Source organism: Nicotiana tabacum, chromosome 3, assembly GCF_000715075.1.
Source record: "Nicotiana tabacum cultivar K326 chromosome 3, ASM71507v2, whole genome shotgun sequence".
Lineage (NCBI taxonomy): Eukaryota > Viridiplantae > Streptophyta > Magnoliopsida > Solanales > Solanaceae > Nicotiana > Nicotiana tabacum.
In genome coordinates, this window is record NC_134082.1 from 153,262,124 (window position 1) to 153,284,003 (window position 21,880).

The 21,880-nt window shown below is 39.6% G+C and overlaps 1 protein-coding gene across 1 annotated transcript; it reads right to left on the reverse strand.

Moving 5' to 3' along the window:
• Positions 1–839: 839 nt before the first annotated feature.
• Positions 840–2,073, reverse strand: LOC107809444 (uncharacterized). Its single transcript, XM_016634080.2, has 2 exons — positions 1,546–2,073; positions 840–1,197 (listed from the first exon to the last, which is right to left on the reverse strand). The coding sequence occupies exons 1-2, from the start codon at positions 2,071–2,073 to the stop codon at positions 1,057–1,059; spliced, it is 669 nt and encodes a 222-aa protein (XP_016489566.2). The 3' UTR covers positions 840–1,056.
• Positions 2,074–21,880: the final 19,807 nt, after the last annotated feature.

Sequence of the window (21,880 nt, forward strand, 5' to 3'; positions counted from 1 at the left end):
CTTAGGGACGTTGAAAGTAAATAGTGTTTATCACTATAGCAATCATCTCTTGTCTTGTCGACATACATACGCATTCTATAATGGGAGTACTCCTATCCTCCCTTTTACATTGTAAGGTGTATACATAAAACTTTAAACTTTATATGAAATGGATGATTTCCTTTTACATCGTTTCTTATTAACGGTGAAATCAGTATGATTGACTAAACTTAGCTTGTACCTACAGATATGAGCTAACTCTTATACCCATATTCAGTAATCTTCGTGCATGGCAATGTAACTCCGTCAAATTTGCCGAAAAGAAAAAAAAAATGTATACAGTTATCGACTCCATAATTCTCAGTAGTTCATAACCTTCTGTATATACTTTACTAATAATAAAGAAGATATTCTCAATGATCCCTTTAACTCCCCAGTGTCTATATCTCCCATTTTGTGCATAAAATGCAACATATAATTATAAATAGATTACATAATTACTCTCAATGCAAACCAGCTTGTACTTGTATTGGATGATTCCTCTTAATCAGCACTGTCTGTTAAGTCATAAGAAGGATACAAAGATGTATTTTTTCTGAAAGTCTACCATTAAATTAGATATCAAAGCCCTTATACGTCTAACCAAGCTAGCTAGAGAGAAACAAATAGTTTTTTTTTTTTCCAAGAGGACAAATCAAACTCATACTTTATCATCTTAGTTATCTCAAAAGAACAAATATCTTCTCAATCTGCATAATAATTTCTTTATAAGGGGAATTCCTTTCAAACAAGAAGTGAATACACAAGCTTTTGAAAGAAATGCTTCAGCAGGAATGAATCACAAATAATGTATTAGGGGATAAAGGATGCAGCATGTTTAACACTCCTGGATGATATCATAAAAAAAACACATGAGATTGTACATTTAGTAAAACAGTACTATACTAGTACTAATTATTTGATAACAATCTCCAAATTAAAACCATAAAAACTATGATAATATCTCATGAAAACCAAACTTCCCAACGTTTAAAATAACAAAGAAATTAAACTAGTATGTCATATGCTGTAGCCATACTACATGTTTTTGGACTCATCACCAGAGTCCTCAACGGTGACAACATCTTTTTTTGTACTGGTTCTGATCCCATCTGCCGCTGCTGAATCTTTGTTTTGAATCACCTCGACGTCAATGTTCTTCATCTTTGCTTGTTTCGCCTGCAAAATAATAATATCAATCATTATCAAAGTTGCATTAGCTAGGGTATATACAAAGAAAGTCTTGAAGGAAATTGGAGCAGGGGTATAACAGTAATTTTACAGAGAGTTTTCGGTAAAAATCTAGGGTGACAAGTGTCCCCCACCCCCCACAAGTCCACAACGTTCTGTATCGCCACGATTCATGAATTCGTAGAACATATCGACATACAACAAAAGAGATCGAAAAATCCTTGAATGAGGTATGATATATCTTTTTTATTTCGACAAAGAAAAAAGCAATCAATCTTTTGATAAAAGGTTTAGAGTGAAATGAAAGCAGAAATTAAAGTGTGTATATAGTTAGACCTGGTCCATAGCACAATCAACAAGTCGCAAAATGATTTCTTGCTCCTCTTTAGCAAGACGAGGGGTAAGCCTAGCCAGAATCTTCATGTCCCGAAACCTCAAATAATGCTTCTTACGAGGAGGACCTACGCGGCTAGAAGAGCTAGCAACATTCTGTGGCTGATCAGCTTTTGGTTTTGGTTTTGGTTTGGCCACAACATTTGATTCTCTAGATGCTACAGAACCAGCAGCAGCAGCTTGTTGTGGTTGCATGATAATTGGCAATTGAGGAGCAACATTAATCGGAAGAGGACTTGAGTCTGTTGATACAGCAACAGAACCACAACCCTGCTGCTGCTGTTGTTGCCGCTGCTGCTGCAGATAAATGGGATTATATGGCAAAAACACTTTCCTATGTGAAGTTCCTTTTTTCCAGCCATGTCCCAAATGACCCTTTGAATGACCAGCAAGTCCTTGGCTTGAATCAAAGTATCTTAAACAAATAATACATTGGTAAAACAAACTACCTCCAATTCCTCCGGCCTCCATATTTGTTAGAGAGATAACTTCTGAATTTTGAGGGATATGTGTTGCTGGTCAGTGAAGCACTGAGGAGTATATAAAGGGGGGGTATTAAAAGAGGGAGGTTACTAGGGCAGGGGGGAGTTGGGGTTTGGAGACAACTCAGCTTTTACTGAGAAGCTTGGATGTATTATTAGAAGATTTGTTGACTGTTTTATTCATTTCTTTGTTTGGCGTAGTGAGCATTTATTAATCATAATAAGAATAAATAGTTTTATAAACCACTCGTAATTATTACAGATTGGAACTGAGTAAATATTTAGTCCTATTTATTTTTGTGCTTGATGTGTTCATTGTTTTGTATGCTGGTAAAAATCGGCGGTTCGATTTTACGATCATCAAGGCATCTCGAGGTCTCCCAGTGATCGACTTCGAGGGCTCACAGTGATCGGCCTCGAGGCAGTGTAAACCAGTAGCTTCGGTGGATCGATGTGATGTTCCCAAAGCACGTGACCGTTGATAAAGCCTATTAGGCTAGCCCAAGCCCGCATCATGGCATTAAATGGTTGTACCGGCTCCGTATCTTTGTAATAAATGCATTTGTACTATGTTGGTATTCCCCCCATATAAAGGAGATCCTTCTCATTTTGTAAAGAATCTGATGCTCAATATTGAAAATACAAGAACATTCTCTCTATTCTCTATCTTATTCTCTTGATCTCATTACTTGCATTTATTACTTATATTCATTGCGTTCTATTTATTGTTCTTCATTTATTACTTATTGGCCATAAAGAGTCGTCATTGATTTTATCATAACTGTTAATCCCCCATCGGTAGTTCCTAGCCGAACATCAGACTCGATCTCGAGGCCCCGATGTCGGCCATCCGATTTGGTTATCATCTTGTTTTCAAGCTCTTATCTTGTTTCCAAGTATCTCACTTAGCATCTATTGCCTAAACAACTAGCATAAAAATAGATCACGTATTTTTAGAACCACAGAATCAAATTTAATTGTAATTACCATTTTCAAGGTAAACAGTTTGGCGTCCACCGTGGGGCTAAAAATAATAGTGATTATTTTCTTGCTGGTTTTACTACATAACGCAAGTTATCTTTCACGCTTTTTCTTGTCCAAGATCTTTGATTTCAGGTCAAAATGTCTAACTTAGTAAATGCACGAGAAAACAAAAATCTTGAAGACCATGGAGAGAATGGTGTGGATGTTCCAGGTGTTGGTGTACCACCACGAAACCCTGAGACTGCATCAGAACCAATTACCATAGACGTGGTCTCGCTCAACGCTCAACACTTCGAAATAAGCTCTCACACCAACAGGAGCATACACCAGGAAGATCAACAAGAAGCACAAAAAACCCCGGCTCAGGAAGAACAAGGGGTTAGCCTTCACATTGTCACACCTCTTTTTTCCCGAAGGGAGGAAAGAAAGGAGTTTTTTCCAATTTAAGTGACATTAATCGAAATGAGATTATTTATTTATTTCAGAGTCGCCACTTGGGATAATTTATGGTGTCCCAAGTCACCGATTTATTTTAAATCCCAAATCGAGGAAATTTAACTCTGTTTAAAGTTCGCGAAACCAGAAGACCGGGTAAGGAATTTTGTTAACCCGAGAGAAGGTGTTAGGCATTTCCGAGTTCCGTGGTTCTAGCACGGTCGCTTTAATAATTATACTTGGCTTAACTAATTCTGGATATTTTATGTTCTAGAGAAATTTATGCACTTTTGCTTCAAACCGCTTTTAATTGCTTGATTATTTGAAATTATAGAATTATCTTGAAAAGAATCACGCGTACGTGTATTCATTTTGCTTAGTGTGTCAGGAATTATGTCACGCATACGTGTACATAATTAATAATACTTTATTATTTTTTAAGATTGTTTTGTCAAAGTTGCGCAAACGCATACTTTGCCTTTAATTTGGGAAATCATAACTATGTCATGCGAACGTGTACATAATCACGATAATTTATTTATAATCGCGCCTAAAGCAAACTACGAATATTTTTATTTTTTTTAATTTTTTTTTTACTTTGAGATTATTGTGAGGTTGTGAATTATGGATAGGAGATTTTTGTGAAAAGCAATAGTATGATACTACTATTTTTTTTTGATAATTAAATGATTTTATTTACCAATAGCAAATATGTACAATGTCATAACTGGAAACTGGACATTCCTAGTTCCACTTCCTCTACTACATTTCTTCTATCTCCTATTACAGCTAGTAATCTATTTCTGCTATTCTCTTCTCTGTCTTGCTATTCTTCGATCCTCTAATTGCTACTTCTAGTACAATTTGCCTCACTATCATTTCTACTGTTTTTTGTTGCTCTTGAAATATTCTTCTGTTCCTTTCATTCTATATGTGGTACACTACACATACCAGGGTCAGCCTATAAACTTGAGTAGGTGCATTGTTTCCAGTTGCTTTGCCTTCAGCCCATTGTATCTCCCTTTGCCATTCCATCGGAGCTCTTATTATTCCCTGCCATTGTAGCAATTTGCTCCATATACCTCCAGCTATTCGACACTTAAACAACAGATGGTCTATAGTCTCTTCTGTTTCATTACATAAAGGACAACTTACTTCTTCTGCAATCCCCCATGTGTGTAGTCTGCTTCTTGTAAGGAGCATGTTTTGTATAGCTAAATTTAGTACAAAGATCCACTTTGGAGCCCCTAGATTATTGCACATTAATCTCCTCCATGATACTTTTTGATACTGCCCTCACATGCCATTATACCACTTCTTGATAGAGAAGTAGTTCCATTCTGCCACTTCCTTCATGCTGACTCCTACTACTTCTATATACCTCTTTGCTTTAATTATTTTCTGAACTATCCATGATGCATTCCTTGGATTGCTATCCCACACTTCTTGCTTCTTTCCGTAATATAGATGGATCCATTGGACCCATAACTTGTCCTTTTTCCTACACAGATTCCATAATAGCTTGCAAATTACAGCTTTATTCTATGTTTGAATGTCCATTACATTGAAACCACTTGTTGTCTTTGGCGAGCACACGTTTTCCCATAATAATAAAGCTCTTTTTGAAGCCTCTGTTCCTCTGGTCCACAAGAAGGTTCTGCAGATTGTTTCTATCTTCTTCATTATCTTCTTAGGGATAACAAAAATCTGTGACCAGTAGATTTGTATAGAGAACAGAACTGTTTTGATCAGTTACAATCTTCCTGCATAAGATAAAAACTGTGAAATCCATGAGGTGATCCTGCCTAATATCTTCTCCAGTAGTGGTTGACATTGAATCAAAGATATCCTCTTAGTGCAGAGTGGTACTCCAAGGTATTTGAATGGCAACTCTCCCCTGCTAAATCCAGTTACCTGCACTATGTTTTCCTGTATAGCCTGTGGAACCCCTCCAAAATATATGGAGCTTTTTGCTGTGTTTGCTTTTAATCCAGATGCCTTAGAGAATTCCATAAAACAGTTGAATACCATTTGAATGGAGATAGTATCACCTCTGCTGAATAACAGCAGCTCATCTGCAAACCCCAGTTAGATGATGTTTAACTAGTCACACCTAGGATGGAAGTTGAAATCCGGCTTATACCTGTTTTAAAGCTTCTTGTGAGATATTCCATACCTAGTACAAAGAGAAATGGGGACAATGGGTCACCGTGTCTTAATCCTCTTCTGGCTTGAAATGGCTCCATTGGTTTTCCATTGATGAGAATAGAATAGGATACTGTACTAATGCACACCATAATCCAATGATACTACTACTATAATCATTAAGAGAATCAATTATTCTTTGGAGATATTAAAAGTCATAATAACTTAATAAAGTATTAACATTCCTATCTTACAAATACCTAATTAATGTAAATAATAGAAGAACCAAATAAGAATGTACAAAACATGGAAACATGCTGAGGCATGATTAACGAAATATTGTTAATCGGAAGTTTCAAAATCAACATTCATTAAATATGATTTAAAGCTCACTTGAATATTTTCTTAATCCAAACTAACGAACAACCAAAACTCTAAAAAAAGTCTACTATAGATGAACACTAACGGAGATCAAAATACAGTAAAAGGACATTAACCGAGCAAAATATCATGTGTTTGATCACCGAGCAACACAGAGAACAAGCAAACAAAATATACAACAGTGGAGAGAAAAGAAAACTGAACCTTAGGGTGAGAAGCTTTCTTCGTTATAATCCAACATTTTTATCCCAAAGCTTTATACAATGATGATTCGAAAGGAGCAAAAACACGAGAAAACTGACGACAAGATCTGGACTGAAATGCGCCTCGAACCGAAAACCAAGTCGGCGACCTCGACCCCGACGAACTCAACTTTGGAGCTGCTACTTTTTTAGCGAAGAAGAAGCAATTTTTCTGTATTTTTCGATTGGTTTGAAGATTGTTCGACAACCTTTAATGGTGGTTTGGTTGCCGTGATTTTTTGAAGCAGAAGAAGAAGCAGGAGGCGTTGGCAGATGATTATTGCTGGAGGTCGTTCTTCTTTTTCCTCTCCTCTTTTTTAACCTTTTACTCTCTCTATATATATGCATATGTAGGAGTTGAGGTTCAAGATGTGCAGGTGGTTAACAAAATATGTGTGATCGTGTGTGTGCCAGTGAGTGGGGAAGGAAGTGATGTGAAGTGGAGGAGTCATGGATGAGTTAAATCACTTTTGAAATTAAATTTGTTACAAAACTTTTAAACTCACGTGAATACTTGCTGCTTCTTTTATTTTCTTTGTTTGCTAATTTCTTTAATAAATAGAATTCTATTAAATATTAAGACAAAAATATTAATTAACTAATTCTACACTAACTAACTATATTTACACACACGCTTTAAATTATACTAAGAAAAATACCATGACTTGCTTATTAAAATTCTAATTAAAAGAAACCATATATGTATACATATACATTTTATTTATTTATTTTAGAAATAAAATTTATACTCTATGAATGTGACTTTTTTTAAAAAAAAATAATAATAAAACCTATTAAGAGTAGGATAAAAGTTTAAAATAATAAGATTAGACCTAAAAGAAATATTTACACTAAAATTGAATAGAATTTGGGTGTGGTCGAAAATTAGGTGTTCACACACGTCATCTTCGAAATGTTACAAACACAACAGCTGGCGATTGCTCAGTTGCAAAGCCACCAAAAGACTCCCAGCATGGTAGCTCGAGAAACGGCTCCCCGAGCCGAGCAGGTACCAGAAAGATCAAGCAACAACGGGTCGGCAGCCGACCCCGCCATCATAAAGATGCTCGATGACCTCACAAAGAGGATTGAGTCAGGCGAAAAGAAGATAGAAGCCAACGACAAGAAGGTAGAGACCTACAATTCTAGGGTCGATCAAATCCCGAGCGCACCCTCGATTCTGAAAGGTGTAGATTCGAAGAAGTTTGTATAAAAGCCATTCCAACAGGAAGTGGCCCCAAAACCCATCCCAAAGAAGTTCAGAATGCACGACCTTCCGAAGTTAAATGGAACCTCGGACCCTAACGAGCATGTCATTGCTTACACTTGTTCGGTGAAGGGCAACGACCTAAAGGACGACGAGAATGAGTCCGTCCTACTGAAAAAGTTCGGAGAAACGCTTTCAAAGGGGGCAATGATGTGGTATCACAACCTAGCCCCAAACCCGATAGATTCATTTGTCATGCTGGCAGATTCTTTTATAAAGGCACATACTGGTGCCATCAAAATAGCTACAAGGAAATCTGACGTCTTCAAAATCAAGCAGAGGGAGAACGAAATGTTCGAGAGTTCGTGTCTCACTTTCAAATGGAACGAATGGAACTACCACTCAAGGTTTGAATGAATTAAGCTCGATGGCTTCGAAACAGCTGAAATAGAATCTGTTTGAATACCCCGCCGTGACTTGGTCGGATGTTTACAACCGATATCAATCAAAGATCAGGTTCGAAGACGACCAACTAGGATCCCCCTCGGGCTCGGTATATCCTAATAGGCTTCCAGCAAAGGAGTCAAATCCGAACAAAGAGAGATACCAACCATACACCGAAGATAGAAGAAACGCCCCAAGGCGCAACATACCCCGCAATGACCAAAGAATGGATCGAGGGCAGAACCCTTGGGGACTTGTCAGCAGAGCTGGATTCGATAGGCACACAGGGCCAATGGAGGCACCTCGCTTGTCGGAATACAACTACAATGTCGATGTTCCAGACATCGTATTCGCCATTAGTAAAATTAGAGACACCAGGTGGCCAAGGCCCGTGCAATCAGATCCTTCACAAAGGGACCGTAACTTAGTGTGTGAATTTCACAACACGCACGGTCACATGACCGAGGATTGCCGACAACTCCGGGAAGAAGTAGCCCGACTACTCAGCAAAGGTCACCTCCGAGAATTCCCCAGTGACCGGGCCAAAAATCAATTCCAGGAAAGAGAGGCGACCAAGAAGAATGAAACAAATGAGCGGCAACATGTCATCCATATGATCTTGGGAGGCATCGATGCTCCAAAAGAGCCTATGATCAGAAGAACAAAAATATCCATCACCAGAGAAAAGCGAACTCGGGGTTACATACTCGAGGATGCTCTCACATTCAGCGATGAGGACATCGAGACCTTGTCTCAGTGATCACGTCCAACTATGCCTTATAAAAGGACAATGCGGTCGTTGCAAATATAATCCGGTTTACAAGTCCGGAGTCGAATCCCACAGAGAACTAAGGCTTAGCTACAACTGTTCAATATTGCTAAGAAGATAAGCTCTAACAATTCCTAAATTATAAATATTAAGATTCTTATATCTAATTAATTAAATAATTAAATTAGTAGATTAACAACTAAAGATACTACGGGTTGGAGAGAAGATTAAGGAGGTCTAGAGTTAAGATTTCCCCAATTGTCGGAATCCTTCCCTCTATGTCTTCTATAATTTTGCCTAAGTATTCTCTACCGATCATGAGCACTTTGCGTATTGTAATTCTCTCCCGAGTAATCACAACAATTTACTAGACGCACTCTCCCGAGCTACGCTAGCTGGTTTTTAATACAGCTCACTTCAGATCGCACCCAAGGCTTCGTTATCCCTAATCCCGCCTTTAAACCCTCGGTTATAGATCCCTCTTATACTTTGGGAGTGGTGTTGTTCAACAATCACCTAAATATGCACTCTCTCCCGAGTTATGCACACTAAATAGGCACAGCTAATTGAGGATCCTGTCAATTAACAACAACAAACACGTAGTTGAACAAATAGAGATTAAATTGGCAAACTATATTAACACAATCAAGAAGTTCATCCTTCAATAGGTTCCATCAAAACCCTAGAAAGGATTTAGCTACTCATGACAATGGGTAAATAAACTATGAAAATATTCATGATCAAAATTGCAAGAAAAATAAAGAGAAGAAGAAAATATGATATTTTGGGTGATCTCTCACACTTGTTTTTCTTGCCAAAGTACTCTCTAAAACATTACATGCCTCCCTTGGACGAGTTCTATTGTTTAATATAGGGTTTTGGACTAAAAATCCCGTGTTTTGCACTTTGGTCCCTGAAATAGGCCCTCTGAATCTGCAGCTCTGCTCTGTCGCGGTCCTACCGTAAACACGGTTGTTTACCCTGTTCCGTTTGGAATTTGGAAAAACGTAAAACATGAAAGTTGTAGTCCTTTGAGTTATCTTTCCAACCATATATTATGAAGCCCAAATAGAGTTATGAGAAAAAAGTTATGTGTATTTTACTAGATAGTGCGCAATATGCCTACTCGAGTCTTCGTTTTGTTGTTTTATCATCCGTTGATCCCCGAATACGATCCCGGCTTAATTTCTTGGGCTTTTAATCAGACTTCAAAGCTCCAAATCACTTGAATTCATTCCATAACATCTATATAGCTCGGAATCACTCCTACAAAGCATAAAACACACCATTAGTGCAAAACACTAGCGATTAAAGCGCAAACTCAACTAAAGTGCAGTAAATTAGAGTGTAATAATCGACTAAAATACGCAATTATAGCTTATCATCAACACCCCACACTTAAACCATTGCTCGTCCTCGAGCAATCAACCTACACTTTTTTTTATCGACACAACCTTTTTAAACAATTCTCCTAACTCATCACACCAAGAGTATTTAAAATAGACTAAGCACAAAAGTGTAACATCTTCACCTCAAGATTTGACTCCCAAGTACCACGCATTATTCACAACTCACCCACTTACTCTAACATAGAGGTCACTAACATTACCTTTTCTTCATGAATCAAGTGCCCTCACACAACAAAAGTGAGTAGTTTCACACAATAAAATTTAAGAACACTTAGGAACTCAAGATAGAAAGAATTCACTCACTCTCAGAAATAACATTCATATACCACAAAGATGCACCATAAGCTTGCCCGTAGTGTACTACTCCACTAATCGAGCTCATTCAATCTTGGATCAATTAGGACTTTATTTGGTCGTAATGTAGGCTACGGGACGGGTAGGATACATTTAGATATAAGAGTGACTACACATCGCTAAGCGCTTTAATACATATACTTTAATATTCAAACCCCATACTTATGTCAAGCCAAACTCCACCTTCACATCAATATACATCAAGTCCCAAATTATTTAAGCACAATTATATCAAGAGTCACCACTATCAAAGAATATATTTTTTTCACAGCAATGCAACTATTTTTTTTCTTTTCTTTTCTTTGTCAATTCAAGTGGTACTTGCTCTTTCAAATCAGTGCACCTTTCTCCTTATTTCATTGGTTCCACTCAAAAACCAAACCAACCACCTCACACTTTAACTTTTACAAAGTTCATAACAATTCAAGTGCTCATGAGAGGTTATAATGGTTCAAATAGATGGTTAATTCAAATAAATGGGTAAGGCTTGTAATGTAGTTGCCAAAAAAACAAGATTACAGACTCAAAGGGGTTAACTACGATATATAACAATTAGGTAGGTAAAATATACATATCTGGCTCAACAAAGAAACGCCTATATCACTTCCAAGACTGAATAAAACTATTATTTCGCTTTACAAACACACAGGGCAAGTTCTAGGCATCAAATGCAATGCACAGAATATAACAATTCCTTATACACACATGGTACATAACTCACTTAGGATTGGATTCATGGACACTCTAGTCAAAGCAGTTAAGCAATTTTAAGAACATACAATTTAAGGTACTTATACAAGAGTCAAAACTGAGCTTAAGCGTCACAACCAAAGTACTCACTATTCTCAAGACATAACAAAGTCAAGAGATATTGCTTCACTTCAAAACACAACACAATGGCTCTCCCAAAAAAAAACTAACTACACCCGGTTCAAATAAAACCCTTGGAAAAGAACCGTGGTTTAAAGAAAAACCAAAGGGTAATTATTACACTACCTAACAAAAGAAAATCTTTTTGTACTTTTTCTTTAGACTTAAATCCCTCAAGAAAATTGTCTAATAGATCCATCGTCGGGAAAAGTCCATTCTTTTCTATTTTAAAAAAAATAATTATTCAATTACTAACACAACTAAAATAGCATAGAAAGTCACTCAGACAATCTCCTCACCCCACACTTAAAATTATGCATTGTCCCCAATGCACACCATAACTAATAAAAGGATAAAAGAGACTCCCTGATAGGCCAAAGGCCGAAGCATTAGCAGCTCATGGGTAACTCAGACTTCTCCCAAGTTTGGTCCTTCGTGCGGGTACCTCACACTTAGTTCCAACCATTTGGTTTGCTGTTGCATTCTTCCAATAGCTTTGCTTTCCATGCTCCTAGAAAATTAAAAATCGACACTACAAACATAATACAATTAAAAATAAAAAAAAATAAAAAAATAAAGCAGTAAAGCTGGGTTGCCTCCCAACAAGCGCTTGATTTAACGTCGTGGCACGACACGAATCACTTTTTGCCTCCACTTTGAACATATGAATTGGACCCCTAGTTTTGATTCAAGCTTATGATTATGGTCATGGGGCGGTGGAATGAATCTAACTAGCCCAAGAAAATAATGTAGTATTCTGCACTCCTTGGCCTTTGTATGAGGTATGTAATCCCGACTTTATGGCAAGAAGAATTCCAGAATGTAAGCACTTTGTTCCTCATTCCTTGACTCCTCAAATGGCACGGACGACTCTATTTCCATATCATCATCTAAACACAATGTGGAAAAATGCTTGGAGTGAGGACCAATGCGCTCAACTACATGAACATTGGGACTGTCTACATTCTCAACACTAATGACAATAGAATCAACTAAATATGTATCTTCAATATCCTTGGTTGACTCTAGTATCTCTTCTACAACATCGACATCTTCAAAATCTAATGCGATTGATTATTGGTGTTCTACTCTAGCCTCCTCCTCTAGCTCATCCTCGTATTTTTTTAAATCCTCCAGTAATATGGCAATTTCTACAGCCCTTTCTTGCTCATATTGGCTACTATCCGCAATGTCAACTTGTTGCGCTTTACCAGGTTCAATTAATTTATTCGCTTGAGCCTCCAAGTTGTGAATAGTTGCCCCTTGCCTTTGTACCCGCAATTGTATCTCATCATATTGTTCCGTAAGGCACTTTAGCATATCCTCGATCTCTTTCAGGTCCTCATACCTGGGTTCTTTGTTCTTATTAACTTCACCAGAAAAAGAAGAACCATCAAAGTAAGGGGTTGGGGGAAGGTAAGAAATATAAGCACAACCGTGAAAGTGACCATCTTGACCACCACACATATCACACACATTCCACACATAAGATTGAGTTGGTGCACAAAACTCGCTCTCGGAAATATTTTGATAATTTTGCCAAGGGTGGTTTTCATCACAATATGCATAAGGAGGATTAAAAGTAGAATTACCAACATCAAAACTTTCATAATTTCATGATGCCATGTTTTTTTTTTAAAATCAACAAGTAAAACAAAAAATAAAATACAAAAAATAAAAATAAAAATAAAAGTTCAAACTTGAAAACTAGCAATATGTACACCCACAGCTACACCGTTAGTTCCCCGGCAATGGCGCCAAAATTTGATCACGCCCAACTATGCCTTATAAAAGGATAATGCGGTCGTTGCAAATATAATCCGGTTTACAAGTCCGGAGTCGAATCCCACAGAGAACTAAGGCTTAGCTACAACTGTTTAATATTGCTAAGAAGACAAGCTCTAACAATTCCTAAGTTATATATATTAAGATTCTTATATCTAATTAATTAAATAATTAAATTAGTAGATTAACAACTAAAGATACTACGGGTTGGAGAGAAGATTAAGGAGGTCTAGAGTTAAGATTTCCCCAATTGTCGGAATCCTTCCCTCTATGTCTTCTATAATTTCGCCTAAGTATTCTCTACCGATCATGAGCACTTTGCGTATTGTAATTCTCTCCCGAGTAATCACAACAATTTACTAGACGCACTCTCCCGAGCTACGCTAGCTGGCTTTTAATACAGCTCACTTCAAATCGCACCAAAGGCTTCGTTATCCCTAATCCCGCCTTTAAACCCTCGGTTATAGATCCCTCTTATACTTTGGGAGTGGTGTTGTTCAACAATCACCTAAATATGCACTCTCTCCCGAGTTATTCACACTAAATAGGCACAACTAATTGAGGATCCTGTCAATTAACTACAACAAACACGTAGTTGAACAAATAGAGATTAAACTGGCAAACTATATTAACATAATCAAGAAGTTCATCCTTCAATAGGTTCCATCAAAACCCCAGACAAAGGATTTAGCTACTCATGACAATGGGTAAATAAACTATGAAAATATTCATGATCAAAATTGCAAGAAAAATAAAGAGAAGAAGAAAATATGATGTTTTGGGTGATCTCTCACACTTGTTTTTCTTGCCAAAGTACTCTCTAAAACATTACATGCCTCCCTTGGGCGAGTTCTATTGTTTAATATAGGGTTTTGGGCTAAAATTCCCGTGTTTTGCACTTTGGTCCCTGAAATTTACGCGTCCTACCGCGGTCCCACCGCGGTTACGCCGGGACCGCGGCCAAATAGGCCCTCTGAATCTGCAACTCTGCTCTGCCGCGGTCCTACTGTAACTGCGGGTTTTTACCCTTTTCCATTTGGAATTTGGAAAAACGTAAAACATGACAGTTGTAGCCCTTTGAGTTATCTTTCCAACCTTATATTATGGAGCCCAAATAGTGTTCTGAGGAAAAAGTTATATGCATTTTACTAGACAGTGCACAATATGCCTACTCGAGTCTTCGTTTTGTTGTTTTATCATCCGTTGATCCCCGAATACGATCCCGGCTTAATTTCTTGGGCTTTTACTCATACTTCAAAGGTCCAAATCACTTGAATTCATTCCATAACATCTATATAGCTCAGAATCACTCCTACAAAGCATAAAACACACCATTAGTGCAAAACACTAGCGATTAAAGCGCAAACTCAACTAAAGTGCAGTAAATTAGAGTGTAATAATCGACTAAAATACGCAATTATAGCCGATCTTGTCTCAGCCTCACAACGACGCACTGGTAATCTCTTTCCTTGTAAATACATTTCAAATTAAACGTGTACTTGTGGATCCAGGTAGCTCGGCCAATATTATCAGGTCGAGGGTGGTAGAGCAGCTCTGGCTGCTTGAACAAATCGTGCCCATCTCTCGAGTCCTCAATGGATTCAACATGGCGAGCGAAATAATGAAAGGGGAAATCACCCTCTCGGTTAACGTGACTGGCACAACCTAAAATGCCAAATTCCATGTCATCGAAGGAGACATGCGATACAATGCCTTGCTCGGAAGGCCATGGATACACTACATGAGAGCAGCACCATCCACCCTCCGTCAAATGATGAAATTCCTGACAAAGGACGGGATAAAAACCGTCTACGGGGAACAGCATGCGGCAAGAGAAATGTTCGCGGTGCACGATGTGGTGTCGACACCATTACCTCCACCATCGAAGGATCCAAAGGATAAGAAAATAGTAAAATAGCGATAATAAGCTACATTCTCGGCTACGCCCGACTAAACAAAACGAATGACTGTACCGAGTCATCATAACAAATGATTGAATCGCATCGAGATCCGGAGCGTCGTCATCACTAAGGTATGGTCACCTCCCTTTTCTGTTACATTTTATACTAACCTGAATGTAGGTATCCAATCGAAATGGCCGAAATGCTTTCCAACTCGAAGGCCTTAGGTTCCAAAAGCATGCGTTGCACTCTTTTCCTTCGACCGGGTTTTATCCCAAGAAGAGTTTTACCGGCAAGGTTTTTAATGAGGCAACACCTATATGCTACCTAAGGAAGACTCGACAAGTATCCAAGGCTTCTTTTGCAATCAACCTCGAATACTGGGGGCATCCCCCCAGAAGGTCACCTACTCGGAGAAGTCAAGATGCGCTATATAGGGTCTCGATAGGAAAATAATGTACCGGGCCAAACAGTCGAACGAACCGTATCCGTATAGAACCCTGAGCCCTTAACAGCAAAGACATGTATACTTGTACCAAGTAATCAAAGAATACTTTCCAAAAGCATTTCGCGTTTCAAAGAAGGTAGTTATTTTTGCAAAAATGGCTCCTCTACCAAAAACGTCCCGAAAACTCGGGGACTGGCAACAACAACTCAAAACCATACGACCTCTAGGTCGGAGCTTCGGAAATGTAAGCCCTCGATGAGGCAACATCAAGTTCACAAAATGGCTCTAGAGCCAAAAATGTCCCAGACACTCGGGGACTGGCATCAAAAACTCAAGGCCACATGACCTCCGGGTCGGAAACTCTGAAATCGTAAGCCCTCAATAAGGCACTGCCGAGTTTACAAGTAATGGCTCCCGAGCCAAGAAACTCTCAATGACTCGAGGACTGCCACCAATCGCCACCCCCATCGACTTATCAAAACCCTAGGCCATAAGACCATATGGGGGCAGCCTAGGTCTGGTAAGACCTATATAAGGCAATAACAAAAACTGTAAGACCTCAAGCAAGGCATGAACCACACTTGTACTAAGTGACCAAAACTGTAAGACCTCAAGCAAGACATGAACCACACTTGTACCAAGTGACCAAAACTGTAAGACCTCAAAGGCATGTAAAATTTGTAAGACCTTACTAAAGGCATAATCCTGGTCTTAAAGTTAAGGCTATATATCGAACTTGTAAGACCCCTAAAAAGGCATACCCTCGATATAGACGTCGAAACTACTTCACTCGGGAACTGAAAGGCTCCGGCCAAACACAATGACTACGATCATAAGGTTGTACTAGCCAAACTAACACGACTCGAGGATGCCCGACCATCGCTATAAAATCACAGGCCTTCAATTACTTCGAAAATACCTCGAAAAAAACCGGTTAAATAGGCTACCCTCAACATCAGGCAAAAGAGCTTCGACCATGTCAGCTCTAAACTATAGGCTTCAAGATACTCAGCCACCGAGCCAAACCTCCCGAGGTGCTCGATCATCTCTATATAACGACTCACAATCGAGGTTTTTATCAAACCGTCGAAGAGTCAGGCAAACATACCTTCAAAAGTCCTTAACGAGGTAAAAATAAAGCCTACTACATGTTGTACCGACCCAATATGTTAGAGCCACTGTCGCCAGCCTATATTAGAGGTCGTACCGACCCAATGCATAAGAGCCATTGTCGCCAACTCATATAAAAGGTCGTACCGACCGAACGCGTAAGAGGCTAAGGGCCAGCCTTAAATTTAAAATTTGAGGGTCAAATGAGCTCGAGTCGAAACCCGAATCGGAGAGTGAACCCGAAATAGTTAACTAAATATGCCTAAGAGCAAAAACATAAGAGCTCAAAATGACGGCTTATACTAAAAGGTCATACTGACCAAGCGCGTAAGAGCCTACGGGCCAGCCCAACGAGCCCCAGGGCCATACTATAAACCTAAGGGTTCTATCCGAAAACTAGTTCACCTAGATAATAATTGGCAAACATCGAAGCAAAAGGAAGTGTATGAAAAATGAAACCGCAAGGCTTCCTTTTATACATATATGCGAAGAAATACAAGCTCTATTTACAATGTTCTTTGAAAATACTATACACAAAATCAGAAAGGGAAGGCCTAATCTACGTCGCCCTCAGGGACTATAGCTTGTCGGCCTCTTTCTCACTATTCTCGGCACCGGACAAAAGAGACCTAGCGTCATTTTCATCTGCCTTTGCCTGCTTCACCTCTTCCGAGAGGTAAAAACCCCTAGCATGGATCTCCTCGAGGGTCTCCCTTCGAGATTTGTATCGAGCATATTCTTGCTCTTGATCTCATGATCAAGATCCCTTCTCAGCTCAGCTCAAGCATCGACAACATCCTACAAATAGACCGCCACTTTCTTGTCAGGCTTAGTGCAGCTCATTACGGCTTCGGTCCGGGTATCCACAACTCTGGCCTTCATCTTCAAAAGCTCTAACTCGAGCCTTGTAATCATATTTGCTCGGACAGAACTGTTTGCACGAGCATTCCGAAGTTGCATCTCGAGGGCGAAAGCCTTGGCCAAAGCATCCTCCTTGGTTGCAACGTGGGCATCTGCCTGAGGCTTTAGCTCGTTACGCTCGTGTTTAACCCGACCAACTTCGCCCCAAAGTCATTCTAGCTTCTCTGTTTTATTCTCCAATTGGAATATCGAAATATTAATCTTCAAAAGCAGAAGGAAGAGCATGCATCAACACGAAATGAAGGTTACCTGTTTTTCGAGATGGCTTTCGTAGTTCCAACTTCGATCCGCCTCATACCGCAGGAATACTAGCTCATCTTCCTTTTTCATGCAAAGAAGCCTGAGGGATTTCTCCCCTTCCAAAGCTTTGTGCAGCCTGGCCTCACGGCGAAGCAGCTCAAACTTATGCTTGTCAAAGGCCTGCAAAAAAAGGGGGGCTTAATAAGAAAAAAAAGACACGAAACTAAAAGAAGCCTACACCGGCTACCAAAGCTTACCATGAAGCTAAGCCGCTGAGCCTCACCAAAGGTCGAGCATAGATCCGATGGCTTAGTTCCCCCCAAAGTGCCTTCGGTAGGAGAAGAGGAAGGCGTCGGATGATCCTTGTCCCTCGAAGTACCTTTGACGGGAACGGGAAATGTTTTTTCAAGAATAGAGGCCTCCGAAGCTGGAAGCTCGACTGACTCATCTCTTTTGAACCTCAGAGAAGGACTCGCCCTGCTACGAGCATCCTCACACCTCGAAGATTCTTTCCATTTATTATAGATCCTCGACCCCGAGGTTGGCAATCTCTCCTCCTCCCTCAGGGGACATGGCCTCACCTTGTAAAATTCTCCAACACCTGCGTTGGCAGAGTTAGTGAGCTATAAAGAAAGTACATTTCTAAGAAAATGAGCCACTAAGCACCTACCATGATGTTTGGCCTCCCATCTCCCCTTGGACAGGTCTCGCCATTTGCACTTGTCGTAAGTCGAGCAAGATGTCAGCTTGCGAGACTATTCTGCCAGATCGGGAACCTCGTTCGGTAGCCAGGGGATCGCTACAAAAGGCAAAAGGTTAAATATCTTCACAAAGCTTACCTCCATTAAGCTTACCTCCATTATTGACCAAAACAGTAAAAGTGCTAGTTTGCCACTTACGTGCGAAATTCCATTTCTCAGGAAATGGCAGAAATTCTCCGGGTATAACATCGACCGTTCGCACTCGAACAAATCGACTCATCCACCCTCGGTCCTCGTCTCTTCATCACTAATGGCAGGGGGGTGAGTGAATCGACGTCGCAGAGTAATCAAGCCTCGGTAATGCAAAGGCCGATATAACCTAATGAGATGTCTAAGGGTGAACTCGAGCCCGACCTTGTCCGCAAAATACCTATCAATAGCACTATCTTCCAAAAGGACGGGTGAACCTATGCCAAGGTAACATGATACCTCCTACAAAACTCGAGCACGACCCTATCAAGAGGGACCAATATAAAGGGGTACGTATATACATTCAAAAACCCCTCGACATGAGCCATAACGCTCTCCTCCGGTAAAGGTACCTGCAACACCGCTTCTTCTCCCCATCCGCATTCTTTTCTGACTACCTCGAGATGCTCTTCCCTTATCGAAGAGATATAGCTCGATGCATGCTCCCAGTAGCTCAGAACTTTCGCTAACACAAAATCTCTCTTCGAGACAAAGCATCTCGACATTCGCTCGCCGGACAGCGGCAGTGTGCCACCGACCGAGTGCGAGGTTAGGACGGATTTCTCCTCTCCTTGGCAAGTGGATTTGGGTTCAGCGGCCATGGTTGAGATGAAACAAATAAAGGGGAAACAAAAGACACAGGCAAAATCTTTGAGTTGAAGGAAACTTGGCATATGGAGGAGAAACCCTATAAAAAAGATGGTCACCTAGTATAACAATGTTTTCAAAAGAAGGGAACGCAAGTACATATATAGAGTAGGTGGCGACCGTTCGCCTGCCCTAAGGACCAATGGAACCTGACCATGTCAGTACCATTTTCTTGGGAAATGCACTGGTGAGTCCACCTCGGTGATTTCACAGTCATATCACTTGAGTGATACCATCGCACCAGCACTCGGGAGTCATTCAACCTCGAGGGCTTTCGACATTTGCAGGGTATCGACCTTGTAAAAACTCTCAGCCCTATCTTGAGATGGTACTCAATCTCAAAGGCCTCAACTTCTCCGAGCATATGTTCCGAAGAACCAACAATCAGAATTTGAAGACAAAAGCAATAAAGCATAGCGCTTAAAAACTAGAAGCTGAAAGAAGAAACATTGAATTCGCAAAAAATACATGTACAACGGGGGAGCATTACAAAGTCTTTCCCTAAAATACCCTGGCACAAAAAGGGAAAAGGGCGACCTACATTTACTCCTCATCCCCGGAGTCATCATGGGAACCCTCATCCGCTACATCCGAATAGGCAGTTTCTTCCTCCATGATTCGGGCCTCCTCGATCTCGACTGAGAAATCGACGCCTTTGCCACTTGCTTCCTCAAAGGCCCTCTTCCGTTCTTGCGCACAAGCACGAGCAATAGCCCGAGTCAACTTCTGCTCGACCCCCGCTAGTATGTCTCGAGCCTTTTCATTCGCAGTAGTGTCATCTTCCTTATACGAGGATGCCTTTTCCTCTACCATAGACCTAGCCAACGACATGGCAACAATCTCCTTCTTGGCACTCTTCAAGAGGTCTCGGGATGACGACAACTCCGTTTGTAGAGAATCCCTCTTCGAAGTTATGACCCCATTCTGCCTCTTTAGGTCAAGGACCTCCGCATCCTTGACAACTATCTCCTCCTGAAGACGCCCCACGAGAGCGTTCTTTTGCCCAACCTATAAAAGGGGGAACAAGTTAATAAGTATCAGGTCAAAATAAAAGGCAGGATTCGTAAAATATAGTACCACCTGCTCAACAATGTTATAACCCATGTTTTTGTACCTGAAAGTTCATTATGAGTCAATTGATGTAAGCTCAAAAAGGATGAAATCCTTCTACAAGGATAAGAGAGGTTTGTCAAAGTGTTAAGCAAGTTAAGATGAATATGAGACTTGTTAATCATGATTTAAATGAGTTTAAAGCCATGATATGACTACATATGATGTTTGTATATGAAGTATAAAGTTTGAGAAAAATCGGATTTAAGTTGCGGAAAAACCGACTAAGGATTTGCCTTGTAATGAAGCTTTTTGAGTAATAAATTTCATGTGCTATATGAGGTCTTTTTTGGACATATTATATACCAAATTGAAGGTCTTGGAATTTAGTTTCCAATATTCTTAACCGTTCATTCATACGACATCCGGATAAAAAGATATAAGTATTTGAAAAGGGGCCAATGAGATGGTGCCAAGTAGCACCTTTTGACTTTTCAACCAAAATAGATATTTATCTTCCTATGTCGTCTCTTTCTTCAGAATTCCAGAGATCTCAACCAAATAAGACCCCTAACCTCACCCTTAAGCTGTCCACAAGGTTATCCAATAATATTATCGTCCGAGGCACGAAATCACAAAGCCATAACACTAGAATGATCCCCACGACGTAAGTATTGCTATATAGCCTCTCTTTTCTTTGTTGTTTGAGTTTTGGAAGGTATTTTGAAGTTAATAAACGTGACTAATTTCTGGTTTCAAGCTCTTAAGCATCAAGGAAGATTGATTAATTTATTTCATAATAGTTAAAACTCACGGGACGGTGATCGGAAGCCGTGAGTTCGAGTTATTTGATTTGTAATGGACTGTTTTGTGGGCTATTTCGTGTAGCTTTTGGGATGTATATTTTGCTGCTATTTAATGGAGTTTTTGGAAGATAAATTGTGTGGTGAAACACCACCTAATGGCGAAATGATGGATTAGTCATTCTTTGTAATAATTTCGGGGCGTTGGACACTACTATAGTCGTCGTTTTTGGTATGAATTGATTGGGGTGTTGGGTTGTTGTAATCTAAATATAACATGGATTTCGACTTTCATCCACTGTAGGAGGTAATTATATTGTGTTCCTACAGGCACTTAAGGTTATCTTGGCATTGGTTAAGTTAAATGGATGGACTAGACATGAACTAGTGTATAAAGTTGCTAATTAAGAATAATTGGATTGTGGCTCATTTTCTTTGTTATGGATATATGGTATAAGGCTGGAATTATTGATGAATGACTTCATTATCATGTTAATGATACTATTAAGTTAAAATAAAAAGTCTATAAGTTATGATATGGGGTATACAAATTCCAATTGGAGTTTGTCGCTCGTCGTAAAATAGTTATGACTTGTTGTTGTTTTATGGTATCTTGTTATTGATAATTATGTATTGTTGGATTTCTTTGGTAATTGTTGTTGGTATATGGTATTGGAGGAGGCTCTTGTTTTAGGGGAGA

Coding starts and splice junctions, on each gene's coding strand:
- LOC107809444 (XM_016634080.2), bottom strand. CDS start 2,073: ATGGAGGCCGGAGGAATTGGAGGTAGTTTGTTTTACCAATGTATTATT. Junction 1,198..1,545: donor TTGATTGTGCTATGGACCAG/GTCTAACTATAT, acceptor ATTATTTTGCAG/GCGAAACAAGCAAAGATGAA.